The sequence below is a fragment of the Lepus europaeus genome, chromosome 3 (genome assembly GCF_033115175.1).
Source record: "Lepus europaeus isolate LE1 chromosome 3, mLepTim1.pri, whole genome shotgun sequence".
NCBI classification, from domain to species: Eukaryota; Metazoa; Chordata; class Mammalia; order Lagomorpha; family Leporidae; genus Lepus; species Lepus europaeus.
The window spans coordinates 109,128,248-109,145,243 of NC_084829.1; the positions used below are offsets into that span (position 1 = coordinate 109,128,248).

Here is a 16,996-nt window from a genome sequence, read left to right on the forward strand (position 1 = left end):
GTGAGAAATTTATTCTATGAACCATATGAAGCCACTAAAAAATTTTAAATTACTTTACTGATTCAAGGTTTTTACTTGGATTTCATAAAGATATTAAAAAATAAACCTCAAAATGTTTCAGTATGAGTTCCAGTCTGCTCCACCTGCACCTTCTATCCCATTAGCAATACAGTGTCAAAATTTTGCAGTCATGCCTTGACTTTTCTCTCACAAACTTCAGATAGCAAATCTTGTTGATTCAGCTCTTACATGAAGAAAATCTGACCACCTATTACATTGCTACTAATTTGAAGCCACCCTATTCTTTACCCAGATTAATGAAACAGAGTCCTAATACTCTCTCTGCTTCTAGCCTTGTGCCCTACAATCTATTCTAGTACAGTTTCTAATCTTTCCAAGTTCAAGTTCGACCTTGGCTGCTCACAATCATCATCTCAGAGAAAAACTCAAAAACTCTGTTCTGAGTAGAATAGCCTACTGCAGTCATTCTCAAACATCAGCATGCATCAGAATTATCAGAAAGCTGCTAGGTCCCCTCACAAGAGCCTCTGATTTAGTAGGTCTGGGGTGAGAATAAAGAATGTATTTCTCCTAAGTGTCTTGGTGTATTATAACCTAAGTTTTATCCTACTCTTCCTTAACTCTCTGCATTCCAGGTCCCTGAATATATAAAAGCTAAGTGTGCATGAAATCTATTCTCTCTGTGAGAGAAAATAAAAGATGGGGCCAGAAAGGGTTGATACAATTACCAGACCTATATACTGGTCTGATCCCAAGTGAAGGAAACAAGGATAGAAGGAAGATCCGTGAAGTGTTTTCTATTGCAGTATGACCCAAGGCTGCTGGGAAGTCCTCAAGAATCTCCCATGAACAAAATCACTTTAATATCCTTGCCATGTTCAGTTGCTGGCTTATGGTAACCCTATGTTGTGATGCACTGGATTTCAGCATGCAACAGCTGGGGCCACTGTTGAATCACGCTCCCTGTATCTGCAGATCTAAGAGGTATATGATCATGGCTGTCAAACCAGAGAAAGCTAATGTTGGTGATACTGAAAACCCAGGTATGGAAGCCATACTTTGAGATTCAAAGGCCTACATGATCACCATCCTCTTACAGCTCTCTAACCTAATTTTTATCCTGCTCTCCCTTAACTTTCTGCATTCCAGCCATGTGGTCTCCAGCTGTTCCTACTCCCTTTACCACCTCTTTGCTCACATATCAATGACCCTTATCAATGAGATCCTTCCCTTATTAGACTACTGGGGATAGTCCACTTTCCTATTGCAAATGACAGCTCCTTCTGATCCTGCTTTACATCTTTTCTTCTATAGCATAATTATTGTGTACCAAACAAGTTCATATTGTGTATTGATTATTTCTTGTTTTCCATTATTGAATGCAACTTCCATACCAGCAGTGATCTTTGTTTTGTTCATATATTTCCCATGTCTAGAACAGTGCCTGGCACATAAAAGGTACTCAATAAAAATTTGCTCAATGAATTACATGAATCTCTATAACTACAAGAAATGGAAAAGGTTAAAACAAAAACCACTATTAACCATTCAATTTTCATTGCAGTAAAAATTTACTTTCAAAGCTTCAGTAAGAAATTCACCAGGCCGGCGCCGCGGCTCACTAGGCTAATACTCCGCCTTGCAGCGCCGGCAGACTGGGTTCTAGTCCCGGTCGGGGCACCGATTCTGTCCCGGTTGCCCCTCTTCCAGGCCAGCTCTCTGCTGTGGCCAGGGAGTGCAGTGGAGGATGGCCCAAGTGCTTGGCCCCTGCACCCCACGGGAGACTAGGATAAGCACCTGGCTTCTGCCTTCGGATCAGCGCGGTGCGCCGGCCACAGTGCACCGGCCGCGGCGGCCATTGGAGGGTGAACCAACGGCAAAGGAAGACCTTTCTCTCTGTCTCTCTCTCACTGTCCACTCTGCCTGTCAAAAAATAAAAAATAAAAATAAAAAAAAAAATTCACCATTGTCTTAGACCAGAAATAAAAAAATTAGAGAGTATATTTCTATCTGTTTTCCCCTAATAAGAACAGCAATAGGAATACAGATAAACAGAAATTTAAAGAGACATAATCATATACTTACATTCCTGATACTAATGATACTTTGAACACATGCTGAGCAGAAGAAGATGGATTGCCTAAAGCCACATTAAGTGCTCTGTCGATACTGAATGCCATCTGAGAAAGATAGCTTTCTGGCTGCTGTCCATAACCATCATATGGCACATAGAGGTAAGGAAAGATGCCATGTAGGTGAAGACATGTCTTCTGACCTAAAATGTAACACATTACAAAGTTCAGTCTTGAGACACATTTTAACAATACAAAAATCAGAATACAAGTCATTTAAGTGTTCTAATGGCAGCACAGTATATTTGAGTAGAAAAATATTAGCCCATGGTTCTAGTTATAGTCACCTATGTTAACCACATTTTACAAGATAACATTTGGAAGCATTTTGTACACATAACACTCTAGTATGATTTAAATACTATGGTACTTTTGGTGAAAATATATTTGACTATTTTATCCTCACAATCCAACTAATTTTATATATCACTTAGGACAGTGTTATGAAGGTTACAAAAATTCACTGAAAGTTAAGTAAATAAATCGTTAAAAGCCTGACTTGGCATTACGGTTTAAACCCCAAGATTTCCCTTTCCCTAAGACAGAGATAGCTCAGGCAGAAAGGAGTGGGTAAAAGCAGTTCCTGTGTGTAGGATTTTGCTATTGAGAGTAAGGAGGAAGATACAAATAAAATTTTTCCATTAGTAAAGAAAACCACTTAAATCCAAGCAAAATAAAATTCCTATAGATCAGTTGTCTGTAATAGACTTCTGGATATCTGCATTTTGTACTTAGTGGAACGGGACATAGGGAGACACAATGAGAGGGAGAAAAAATAAGCACATACACTTCTCAGATTAAGTCAATGTATATATCAATCAGTCAAGGGGAAGAAGGAAGGGTAAATGGTGCTGACTTGCCAACAATCCGCACAGCCATCATAAAGAAAGTAGTATGAGTGAGAACCTACAAAAGAAGTACCACAACAAACAGTAATTTATCCACCACAAAGTAACAACAGCAACAAAAAGTAGATGCACCATTACTATCATGAATCTGGCAGGAATGTACCGAAATGGTTCTCGTCCTCAGGGCATTGTCCCTGGTTTCCCTTGGGTACATGCCATCTGTCTAATTCAAACAGAGAGGAGAACAGCAGTGATGGAAGAACACATTCATTTTTTGCAGGCTCTCATTCGCTATCACTGAACTACTCCTGCCAGCACAGCCTTCTGGCTTCTTCCCATCTCTCATTCCTCCTCACTGTGCCTCAGTGAGTCCTTTATTTTGATCAGAAAGTAGCTTTTTGTTTGGCTACTATTTCACATTTATGAATTACCTCTATAAAATTACATAGAATTACTTACATAAAATTACTTATATACTTGCATTACTTATATAAAATGATATAGAATTGCTTATATAAATATATACAAAGTTTTACATTCTGTTAATATCTTATACATTTTATAATGTTAGCTTTTTTATGATGCAGTTTATAACAGAATTAAATAAATCTGGAATAGTTATTATATAAGATATAGCAAAATTGGAAAGATCAGTCACATAATAAAGACTTGTAACCTCTGGGCTACAATATTCTTTTTTTTTTTTTTTTTTTTTTTTTTGACAGGCAGAGTGGACAGTGAGAGAGAGAGAGACAGAGAGAAATGTCTTCCTTTTGCCATTGGTTCACCCTCCAACGGCCGCCACGGCCGGCGCACCGCGCTGATCCAAAGGCAGAAGCTAGGTGCTTAACCTGGTCTCCCATGGGGTGCAGGGCTCAAGCACTTGGGCCATCCTCCACTGCACTCCCTGGCCACAGCAGAGAGCTGGCCTGGAAGAGGGGCAACCGGGACAGAATCTGGTGCCCCGACCGGCGCACTAGAACCTGGTGTGCTGGCGCCGCAAGGCAGAGGATTTGGGCTACAATATTCTAATGTGAACTATCAACTAGCACATCTTTGAAGAATTACAAATTGTGTTGCTTTTATACCACTATTAGTTTCTATTTTTAGTAGCAATTATGCTACTTAACTTCAAAGGAATGAAATAAATTTCTATTAAAAGCAAATTTTGATTTCTAGATACAATATGGTATTATTTCCTATATACTGCATTCTTCAAATAGAGGAAATTCAAATTATAATTAAGAAAGTGTTCTGGGTGGTGCCGTGGCTCAATAGGCTAATCCTCTGCCTGCAGTGCTGCTCTGAACCTACCCTAACATAGTTGAAGAGGGCAAGACTTAGCCGGCGCTGTGGCTTAACAGGCTAATCCTCCACTTTGCGGCGCCGGCACACCGGGTTCTAGTCCCGGTCAGGGCACCGATCCTGTCCCAGTTGCCCCTCTTCCAGGCCAGCTCTCTGCTGTGGCCCGGGAGTGCAGTGGAGGATGGCCCAAGTCCTTGGGCCCTGCACCTCATGGGAGACCAGGAGAAACAACTGGCTCCTGCCTTCGGATCAGTGCGATGCGCCGGCTGCAGCGTTCTAGGCACGGCGGCCATTGGAGAGTGAACCAATGGCAAAAGGAAGACCTTTCTCTCTGTCTTTCTCTCTCACTGTCCACTCTGCCTGTCAAAAAAAAAAAAAAAAAGTGTCCGAAGAAAGCATATTTAATCAATTTACTAATGATTTAATTACTTAAATTTTTTTTAAGCATCTCATGAATAGAGACTCTAACATTACCCTTCTGGATATATACCACAATTTAATTAAGTGAAGAAAGTGAGGAGCCAGAAGTACTCCTTCTTAAGGTAACAAATTCAAGGCCAAATTCTGATTACAGAATTACTAATGTGAAGACGTTTTTCAAGCAATATTGTTAGTTTTAGGATATTATGTTTATGGTCAACATATATTATTAACAGAATTTTAGGTAAATTTTACAAGAAACCATTATAAATTTGATTTCTGTTAGTAGTTTCCTTAGGAGACAGAGTGCTCACAAAGTTTCTTTAAAGAAATAACTTTATATTCATTTTTCACATCTCCTGTGAAGCAGGAGCCAAAGAAATTATCTTCCTATTTATTTTTATACACCTTGGTATTATAACAATTTTGCAGTGTATGATGTAGGAAAAAGGGAGAAATGATTTATTCAACAGTCACAAGGCTAAGGGCTTTACATCTATTTATTTCTAAAACTTATAACAAACTTTCAAGTATCACACAGGTTAACCTTCCTAAAGTCACACAGTTACTACACAATTGAATCAGGATTTGAAAGCAATCAGTGAGATCCCAAACCAAGGCTCCTTCCATCTAACTATGCTAGTTCAAATTTTTAAAAAGTTAATACTGGCAGGGCCAGTGTTGTGGCATAGTGGGTAAAGCCGCCACCTACTACACCAGCATCCCATATGGGCACTAGTTAGAGTCCCAGCTGCTCCATTTACAATACAGTTCCCTGCTAATGTGCCTGGGAAAGCAGCTGAAGATGGCCCAAGTGCTTGGGCCCTGTCACCCACATGGGAGACCCAGATGAAGCTCCTGATTCCTGGCTTCCATTTGGCCCAGCTCTGGCCAATGTGGCCATCTGGGGAGCAAATCAGCAGATGGAAGATCTCTCTTTCTCTCTACCTCTCTCTTTTTCCCTCTCTCTGTAACTGCCTTTCAAATAAATCTTTTTTAAAAAAATTAGTTAATATTGACTTACTTAACTCTTAATTCCTCAGTTCTAATTCTGGGCAAGGGCAGTTCAAAAAGCTCCTGGAAAAATGCAGGTAAAGAAATGGGTTTAGGTGCCAGCGCTGTTGCTTAGCAACAGTGCCGGCATCCCACATAAGTGCTGGTTCAATTCTGGGCTGCTCCACTTCTGATCCAGCTCTCTGCTATGGCCTGGGAAAGCAGTAGAAGATGGCCCAAGTCCTTGGGCCCCTGCACACACAAGGGAGACCTGGAAGAAGCTCCTGGCTTCGGATCAGTGCAGCTCCAGCCACTGCAGCCAATTGGGGAGTGAACCAGCAGATGGAAGACTCTCTCTCTTTCTCTGCCTCTCCTTCTCTCTCTGTATAACTCTTTCAAATAAATAAAGTTTTTTAAAAGAAATGGGTTTGTTTTGGTGTTTCATAATACGTGTACAATGCTTATTACAAAAAAAGCCATGTGGGGCTGGTGCTGTGGTGCAGCAGGTTAACACCCTGGCATATGGGGGCACTAGTCCCGGCTGCTCCTCTTCTAATCCAGCTCTCTGCAATGGCCTGGGAAAGCAGTAGAAGATGGCCCAAGTCCTTGGGCACCTACATCCCCATGGGAGACCTGGAGGAAGCTCCTGGCTCCTGGCTTTGGATCGGCGCAGCTCCAGCTGTTGTGGCCATTTGGGGAATGAACCATTGGATGGAAGCCAACCTCCCCACCCCCTCCCTGCGCGCGCGCCTCTCCTCTCTCTGTGTAACTCTGACTCTCAAGTGAAAAATAAATAAATCTTTAAAAAAAAAAGCCATGTATAGACTTCAAAACTGGTTTTGCACCTAAATAAATCAGTATTTTTGATTCTACTTCTTCACAAACTTTTTGAAGTATTGTATTGTATTTGAAGCATTATATTTTTGTATTGTAATTGTCTCCTTAGTTGACTCTCCCACTTGACAGCATACTCTCTGGGATCTGATACTGCATTCCAAAGAACTCAATATCCTCAGACTCAGCACAAAACACCTAGTATGTATTTAATGAATATTTACTATATGAGTGAAATGCTCAACAAAATAGAATTGTTTAAGAAGAAAGGAATGGTGTGAATGCCTATAGATATCTGAAAAAAAAAAAAATCCATTAAAAGAGAGTGACTCTGATGCAATTACCAGAAGAGCCATCAGGTTTACATGAGAAAATAGGGATATGGGGCTCAGAAGAACCTCCAGCTTATTTCACTTCCCTACCTGAATGACCTGAGTCTCATTCAAAACTGTAGTCCCTGTATCTCACACACACACACACACCCTCTCTCTGGTTCTCTTATAACTAGCTCAGTGCTCCACCCCTACCTCTTCCAGACCAGCATCCAGAAGAACAAACACCCAAAGAATTCTTGGCATAACATTAATATAAAGTGGGCATCACAGAAAGGAAAATGAGGAAGGATAGATAAAATAAGAAAGTCAAAAGTTAACTAAGGAAAGAGAAATATAAAAATGAATTTGAGAATCAATTTCTTGTTTCCAACAGTATGTGTTTTATTGCTGTACAATTTGTAGTTCAAAAACAGCATTGCTTTTTCTCAACAAGAAACGGGCCATTTCTACTGATTTCCCTCCAGCTGCTCTACCCCACACAAATGCGTGCAACCACACAGCTGTAAAATGCCTTATAGATAAAATAGTCTATTCCAACATCTTGAGTTTGGATTAGGTTCATGTACTAAAAAATGTCCTAAAATAAGTGGCTCTCGCATTAAAATTAGTATCTTTTCTCTTACAAGAGAAATCCATTGATAAATGGCTAGTGCTAAAAACCCAGCCTTTTTCAACGTTTTATTAAAGTCCTAGTTAAGAAGACCTTGTGACTTCAGAGGTTTTCCCTTATGCACCAAAGGAGTTTCACATATAGGACTCTTTTAAGAAGGTTTTATAAAATTAGTGGAAGTTATGGTTCTTTGAAACCTTCTAAATAATTCCAGATTATTAAAGGATTTAGAATATTGACTATTCTAGGTAACATATGGACTGATCTAAGAAAAGAAAATAACCACATTCTCTCCTCTCCTCCCCCACTTAAGATAAAATGAACAAAAATTTTGTATATTTAAAGTGTACGTTAAACTTGATGTTTTGATATATATATTCAAAGAAGCTTCATAGAAAACATATCATCCTCTAATTCCATTTTTATGTAAACTTTTTAAAGCCACACAAATATTATGAAATGATTAAAGCATATCCATCATCACACATACTTTTTTTGTGGTGAGAACACTTAAGATCCAATCTCTTAGAAATGTTCAAGTGAATACTTTTAATAATTATAGTCACCAGACAGTAAATAGATCTCCAGAACTTAGTCATCCAAATGAAACTTTCTACCCTTTAACCAACATCTTCCATTCTCCCCTTTTCCTACATATCCCCTTATTAACATGTCAAACCAAATTTAGGCAACAAGGCCACTAAGAACAAATACAGTCTTTGGGAGAATAAATCTATATATAGAGGCTTAAAATTTTTTTTGAGTTTGAATTTTCCAATTTTACTGTTGTTGCCTAATTTAGAAGCTGCAACAGTTATATCATGAAATCAGCAGCAAAACTTTATCATACAGTGAGACTGCTGGATTTTGGAGACATCACGGTAAAGCCTTTGAGGAGGTGACTACTTCCCCACTTTGTGTAACTAAGTCTTTTTTTTTTTTTTTTTTTTTTGACAGACAGTGAGAAAGAGAGACAGAGAGAAAGGTCTTCCTTCTGTTGGTTACCCCCAAAATGGCCGCTATGGCCAGAGCTACGCCGATCCAAAGCCAGGAGCCAGGTGCTTCTTCCTTGTCTCCCATGCGGGTGTAGGGGCCCAAGCACTTGGACCATCCTTCACTGCCCTCCCGGGCTACAGCAGAGAGCTAGACTGGAAGAGGAGCAACCAGGACTAGAACTGGCACCTATATGGGATGCCAGCGCCACAGGCAGAGGATTAACCAAGTGAGCCATGGCGCCGGCCCTGTAACTAAGTCTTGTACAACTAAGGCAGGTGTTTCTTTTATGCTGAATATGTGAGTATTCTGTATCTGATCTTTCATAGAACCCAGAATTATACTATACATTAAATACTTCTTATGTCCAACAATTTGTTTTGTTTTTTAACAGCTTAGATTTGGTCTCTCAATGGGATATGTAAAATTTTTGTTATTCTGTCTGTAGCAAAGTTACTAGTATTTTTTTAAGACCCTTTTTCAACACACTAAACATACTATTCCTTTCTTCAGGGAACTACAAACCTTTTCTATAAAATGGCACACAGTAAGTATTTTAGGCTCTACAGGCCATAATTTCTGACATGAACTACATAACTGTCATTGTAGCCTAAAAGCAGTCTTAGATAGCTGAAGTGAATGGGCATGGCTGTTTTAATAAAGTTTCATTTACAAAAAGGTGACAGGAGGTATTTGCTCCATGGAGTTTGCTCTAATACATGCTCTAATTGATTAGTCTTTTCTACCATTATATGGGAAGAGAAGTTTAATGTCTTCTTTTAATAGAATATGATTGGTAACCACAATTGAAATCACGCCTAAGAGTATTTGAGAAGAGTGAATAAGAAATATTTATTTTGTAATTTGTAAAAAATCCTATCTCCCAAATCTCAAACCCAATGTACAGGAAGTTTTAAACAAACCTCTACGGAGTTATAAAATAGAAAAACTCAGTATGTGAGCAGGGAAATTTGTATTTATGGAATTTTTTCTTCTCCCTGGAATATCTGAAGTTTTACATCTTATCATTTATTCAATCTATTTTCCTCTATTCTTCTCAGCTTCTTTCTACAGTTTCATTCCATCTTTTTCCCCCGTCCACACAAAATTAACTACAAAACATTTCTCAGTCACAGTCAGAAAAAAATTGTTGGGGCCCGCGCTGTGGCATCAGGTAAAGCCGCTGCCTGCAGTGTCAGCATCCCATATGGGCACCAGTTCAATTCCCGGCTGCTCCACTTCCGATCTAGCTCTCTGCTATAGCCTGGGAAAGCAGCAGAAGATGGTGCAAGTCCTTGGGCCCCTGCACCTGCATGGGAAACCCGAAAGAAGCTCCTGGCTCATGGCTTTGGATCAATGCAGCTCTAGCCATTGCAGCCAACTGGGGCGTGAACCCGAGGATGGAAGACCGCCCCCCACATCATCCTCCCCTTCTCCTCTCCTCTCTGTGTAATCTTTCAAATAAATAAATTTTTTAAAGGTTTATTTTTTATTTATTTATTTGAAAGAGTTACAGAGACAGGTAGAGACAGAGAAAGAGGTCATCCATCCACTGGTTCACTCCCCAGATGGCTGCAATGGCCAGAGCTGTGCCGATCTGAAGCCAGAAGCCAGAAGTCTCTTCTGAGTCTCCCACATGGGTGCAGGTGCCCAAGGACCTGGGCCATCTCCCACTGCTTTCCAGGGCCATAACAGAGAGCTGGATTGGAAGAAGAGCATCCGGGACTAGAACTGGCACCCATATGGTAGCTCCATCTACAAACCCCAGCTTCCTGTTACTGTGCACTCTGAAAGGCAGCAAGTGATGGCCGAAGTAGTTGGGTCCCTGCCACATACGGAAGGCCTGATTGAGTTCATGACTTCTACCACTGGACTGGAACAGTCATGCCTGTTGCAAGCACTTGGTGAGTGAACCAGCGGATGGTAGCTTTCTTTGTATCTGTCTCCGACTCTGCCTAATTTTTTAAAGATTTATTTTACTTATTTGAAAGTCAGAATTACAGAGAGAGAGAGAAAGGGAGGGCAGGAGAGACAGAGGAGCACTAGTAGTTCACTCCACAAATGGCCTCAATGGTCAAGGGCTGGGCCAGACCAAAGCCAGGAGGTTCTTCAGGATCTCCCACAGGGTGCACGGAACCAAGGACTTGTGTGATCTTCCACCACTTTCCCAGGTGCATTAGTAGGGAGCTGTATTGGAAATGGAGCAGCCAGGACTTTAACTGGCACCCACATGGGATGTTGGCGTCCCAGGTGGCAGCTTTAACCCCTATGCCACAACATCGGCCCCATCTGCCTCTTGAATACATAAAAATATCCATCAACAGAAATAAAGAAATGGTAATACATTCACACAATGGAAATAGTAGACATTTATACACAATTAAGTACCATACTATACAACAGGGTAAATGAAATTCTAGAAATTAAATTACATTTTTAGACTCTGTATTAAGAAAAAAAATTAATGAAGATTTAGATATTATGGTACTAAAATAGTATTACTAAAACTAAGTAAAAAAAACCTGAATATAAATTTCTGAAACTAAGGAATTAATTGTGGTATACCCATATAATCAATCTATGGCCCCTGGACCAAATCCTGCTTGTTGCTTGCTTTCATAAATAAAGTTACCCTAGGATACACAACACCCATGTGGAATGGTCTTTGGCTGCTTTTGCTTCAGGCAGTTGGGTAGATAAAACACAAACCTTTTAGTCCTCAATACCTAACATATATACAATCAGGTCCTTTATAGACAAAGTTTGCCAACCTCAGAAGCAGATGCTGTTGAAATATAGCTCCTAGCATGAGATGTTTATGATATATATATGTGTGTGTGTGTATGTATATATATATATATATATATATATATATATATATATATATATATAGTGAGGTGAAAATGAGCTATAAAACTGTATATAATATGAAATACAAGTAATGGGTGATTTTTTTCTTTTTGATTATGTATGTTTTCCAACTACTAGGAATCTTCTAAAAGTTCATAGAAAATGTATACTGTGAAAAAAAACCATGCATGGTTTTCAATTTTTTTGCACCAAAATAAACGTATCTTTTAATTCCACTTTCCATGAAATTTTTGAAGTACTCCATATTATTTGTATAAAAGAAAAACAGGAAGAAGTTACCTACTTTTAAATGACCTAGACATTTAAAAAACAAAGCGCAATCACTAACATACAAAGAGCATATAGAATGTATGTGTATATGTAGAGCAAATAGTTTAATTTTCTCCTTTTATTTGTAAACAATGCTTTGGGATTTCACGTTTATTTTTGACATTTTATTTATTCAAATAAAGTACATAGGACTTTATCTAGAATCACTAGCCTTAAGTTACTAATTACACTTTACTTAACTGCAACTATACCCCTCCAATACCAGATGTTCTCAGTACTGAGTATGGTTGGTTCCTTCATTCCTAACTGTAGCCATAAGTTCTCTATTCATTAAACAAGTTATCGAGGCCTAATGTTAACTGCTGATCACAGGCTGCTCAAAATCACAATCCCTGACCTCATAGATTTTAACATCTACCCGGAGATAAAGATGAGTACATAAGCAGGCAAGTACAGTATGGTATGACAAATGCTCCTGGGGCCAGCACTGTGGCAGAGAGGGTAAAGCCACCACCTGCAGTGCCCACATCCAGTTTGGGTCCTGTCTGCTCCATTTCCAATCCAGCTCCCTGTTAATGTGCCTGGGAAAGCAGCAGCAGATGACCCATGTGCTTGGGTCCCTGCACCCACACAGCAGATCTGGAAGAAGCACCTGACACCTGGCTTCGGATCAGCCTAGCTCTAGCTGTTGTGGCCATCTAGGGAGTGAACCAGCAGATGGAAGACATAACTCACTCTCTCTTTCCTGCTCTGCCTCTCTGTAACTCTGCCTATCAAGTGAATAAATAAATCTTAAAGGGGCCCGCGCCATGGCTCACTTGGTTAATCCTCCTCCTGCAGCAATGGCATCCCATATGGGTGTCGGGTTCTAGTCCCTGTTGCTCCTCTTCCAGTACAGCTCTCTGCTGTGGCCTGGGAGGGCAGTGGAGGATGGCCCAAGTGCTTGGGCTCCTGCACCCGCATGGGAGACCAGGAGGGAGCACCTGGCTCCTGGCTTCGAATCAGCGTAGCTCCGGCCTTAGCGGCCATTTGGGGGGTGAACCAACGGAAGGAAAACCTTTCTCTCTGTCTCTCTCTCCCTCACTGTCTATAACTCTACCTGTCAAATAAATAAATAAATAATTTAAAAAGTTAAAAAAAAAAAAAACCTTAAAAAGAAAAAAAAAAAGTACAAACTCCTAGGATGACATGTGTTTGCACCTAACTCATATTTGAAGGCTTCTCAGAAGTGTCATTTGAACTGATATTGCAAATTTAAGCAAGATTCAGGTAAGCAATGTTGGAAAGAATGTTCTGATGTGCATATAAACCTGAACACAAAAGAGAACACGGCATTATTGTGACCAGAAAAATATGTCGGCAGAATGGAATAAGAAGTGCAAGGGGAAAAACATAATGTGTCAGAAAAAGTATGAGAGAGAGGGAGAGAGAATATTCTAGCCTTGTGTATGGACATTTTATAAAGCTTCTTGTAAATATATTCTGGTGACACTGGTAACAGAACTACATCAGGAGATCTGATTAGGAGGCTGCTGGAAGAATTCAGGTGAGAGATGTCAGCAGAGATGGAGAAAAGATCAAGGAGGATTTAGGCAGTAGAAGCAAGAGACTAGGCAACTAAGGAGTAGAATAAAGAAAGAATCAAAGATGACTCTTGAGATTTTTGGCCTGGGAAACTAGATGGATGGCAATGTCATTGAAAGAACACTGAGGGCCGGAGCCGCGGCTCAATAGGCTAATCCTCCGCCTGCGGCACCAGCATCCCGGGATATAGTCCTGGTCAGGGCGCCGGATTCTGTCCCATTTGCCCCTCTTCCAGGCCAGCTCTCTGCTATGGCCCAGGAGTGCAGTGGAGGATGGCCCAGGTCCTTGGGCCCTGGACCCCATGGGAGACCAGGAAAAGCACCAGGCTCCTGGCTTCAGATCAGCGCGGTGCGTTGGCTGCAGCGGCCATTGGGGGGTGAACCAACGGAAAAGGAAGACCTTTCTCTCTCTCACTGTCCACTTTGCCTGTCAAAAAAAAAAAAAAAAAAAAAGAAAGAACATTGAGGAGGATGAGTAGATTGATTCCTGTTTTTGAACTCAAAGTATTTCCAAGTGGAGATAACAGTAAACACAGTCAGATATAGATACAGAGTTTGCAGAGATATATCTGGATTAGAGAAGATGGATTTGCAAACGTAAGCATCAACTGGGTAAGAACTCTCAGATGGAATGGACAGACAATAGAAAGGAACAAGGCCAAAAATGTGAATAATAATAATATTTAAGGGAGGAACAAAGTATTTTTTTTTTTTTTGGACAGGCAGAGTGGACAGTGAGAGAGAGAGAGACAGAGAGAAAGGTCTTCCTTTACTGTTGGTTCACCCTCCAATGGCCGCTGTGGCCGGCGCACTGCGCTGATCTGAAGGCAGGAGCCAGGTGCTTCTCCTGGTCTCCCACATGGGCGCAGGGCTCAAGGACTTGGGCCATCCTCCACTGCACTCCCGGGCCATAGCAGAGAGCTGGCCTGGAAGAGGGGCAACCGGGACAGAATCCGGTGCCCCGACCAGGACTAGAACCCGGTGTGCAGGTGCCACAGGCAGAGGATTAGTCTATTGAGCCACGGCGCCGGCCAGGAACAAAGTATTTTTATTTATATGGGATGTGGGAGAATGAGCCCTTAGATGAGCTACCAGGCAAGAAGGGAATATAATACTGAAAATTTCAGAATACAAGCACATTAGTCACAGAAACAGAGTTCCATAGGTCCAGTGAAAATGTGTAAAAAATAGGCAAGCAGTGGCCAGTGTTGTGGTGTATCAGTTAAAGTTGCCGTCTGTGATGCCAGCACACCATATGGGCACTGGTATGTGTCCCTGCTGCTCCACTTCTAATTCAGCACCCTGCTAATGGCTTGAAAAAAGCAGTGGAAGATGGCCCAAGTGTTTGGACCCCTACCAACCATGTGAAAGACCTGGCTGAAGCTTGGCCCAGTGTTGGCTGCTGCTACCATCTGGGGAGTGATCCAGCAAATGGGAGATCTCTCCCTCCCTCTCTGTAACTCTTTCAAAATAAATAAATAATCTTTTAAAGAGAGAGAGGGAGGGAGGGAGGGAGAAGCAATGAAAGAGTGGATCAGAGATTAGAAATAGGATACAGATAAAAGCATACAAGAGCAGGAAGAAACATTTCTAGGACAGAGTAAAAATCTTTGAATATCTGCTCTTCCATAAAGAAAACAAAGAATGCTAGCCAAAAAACCTGCCAAAATCAACTATTTTCCCCAGAATTCTGGAAATAACTAAAAACTTGCAACAATCCAATGCATGTTTATTCAAGTATCCAATAAGTATTCAAGAAAACGAGCTGAACTGCCAGAAGAACAGTAAACTTTGTGACATTTTAACTTACCCTAATCTGATCCCTCCCTCTACAGTCCCAGAGTAGCCTTGTAAACTTAATCCTTGCAACTACAGTATCTGTGAAAACCAACAGCTAAGCAGCCACTGGAAAGGCCAAAGCCAATTTGGAGCTTCCCCCAAAGCCCCTGACAACTATGTGATCTGTCTGACATCTAGTTGAAAAGCTCCATTCTCAAAGCTTGCTTCATTTCATTTGATTCAGAGCTTACTCCACAGGAAAAACCTTATCTTACAGGGATTTTTAAAAAACAAGCAGCAGCAACTGTTTAACACTGCAGCTGCTTGAGGGAACTTTACCAGTTGGGAAAACAAGAAGTAACCAAAAAAACTTAAAAAGGAAAAACTGAGGAATGAGATATCAAGAGTGAGCTTTGACAGGATACACAGCAGACTCACAGAATGGCAGATGTCCTAAACAGCACTCTGGCCTCAGCATCAGTCCTTAAGGCATTCGGATCTGGCTGAAGAGCCCATGAGAGTATTTTAGGCATGGAAAGCCAAGACACTCTGGAAAACAAACAAGCAAGCAAACAAACTCTATATGAAAGATCTCTGCAAGTGAGATCCCAGTGGAAAGAACAGGTCATCAAAGAAGGAGGTACCTTTCTCTGAAGGGAGGAGAGAACTTCCACTTTGACTATGACTTTGTCTAAATAAGATCGGAGTCAGTGAACTCAAAAGGCCTCCATAGCCTTGGCAACTCATGACAAGAGCCTAGGGAGATTACTGATGCCATAAACAAGAGTGTCAAATTGTTAAGTCAACAACAGGAGTCACTGTGCACTTATTCCTCATGTAGGATCTCTGTCCTTAATGTGCTGTACATTATGATTTAATGCTATAACTAGTACTCAAACAGTATTTTACACTTTGTGTTTCTGTTTGGGTGCAAACTGTTAACATCTTTGCCTAATATATGCTAAACTGATCTTCTGTATATAAAGATAAATGAAAATGAATCTTGATGTGAATGGAAGGGGGAAGGGAGTGGGAGAGGGGAGGGTTACGGTGGGAGGGAAATTATGGGGGGGGGGAAGCTATTGTAATCCATAAACTGTACTTTGGAAATTTATATTTATTAAATAAAAGTTTTTAAAAAAAAGTGAGCTTTGAAAAGCTCTAACAGTCTGGGGATGTCAGAAGGACATGCACAAGTGCGGGGCTGTGTATGTCCCCAGGAAAGACCTGAGAATTCTGTTACTTATTGTTTTACCTATTCTTTTACCTCTGACTGACTTCAAGGTTTTGCCTAAACAATATGCTCAAAGCCCCTTTGCAAAAGCTGACAGATCACTGGTTCAAGGCTTTTAAAGACATCTCTGGTCAGTCATTAAGTGACAACTAAACCAGCTAAAGCAGAGATTTCAGAGTTGAGACTATCCAGAATTTTCTCAGTAAAGTTATTAAAGAAATAAACAACAAAGAAAACAAATCCTGGGGGGAGGAGGAGGCAGTGTTGTGGTATGGCAGGTAAAGCCTCCACCTGTGATGCCAGCATCCCATAGGAACTCTGGTTCTAGTCCTGACTACTCTGCTTCCAATTCAGCTTCCTGCTAATGCACCTGGGAAAGTAGTGGAAGATGGCCCAAGTACTTGGGCCTCTGCCACCCATGTGGGAGACCCCCAACAGAGTTCTTGGCTCCTGACTTTGGCCTGGCCCAGCCCCAGCTGCTGCAGGCATTTGGGGAGTGAACCAGTGGATGGAAGATCTCTGTCTACCCCTCTCTATATAAACTCTGCCTTTCAAATAAACAAATCTTTAAAAAAAAAAAAAAGTTAGTGGGTAGAGAGGAATCTGATCAAAACTGCTACATAATTTAAAACACCTGGTTTTCAACTAAAATATTCTAAGAATACAAAATAGGAAAATATGACTCAGAGACAGGAAAAAAACGTAGTCAAAAACAAACTGTCCATGAAGTAATCCAGATATTAGACTTACTGAAAAAGACTTTAAATC

The 16,996-nt window shown here is 40.8% G+C and overlaps 1 protein-coding gene across 5 annotated transcripts in view; it reads right to left on the reverse strand.

Annotated features, from left to right (window-relative positions):
- The window catches only part of REV3L (REV3 like, DNA directed polymerase zeta catalytic subunit), a 190,285-nt gene that overhangs the window by 119,852 nt on the left and 53,437 nt on the right, over positions 1 to 16,996 (reverse strand). For all 5 annotated transcript variants that reach the window (XM_062186619.1, XM_062186618.1, XM_062186616.1 and 2 more), the window contains exon 2: positions 2,107 to 2,296. In XM_062186619.1, the coding sequence (XP_062042603.1) occupies positions 2,107 to 2,296 (190 nt within the window). The remainder of the gene's footprint in view (positions 1 to 2,106; positions 2,297 to 16,996) is intronic.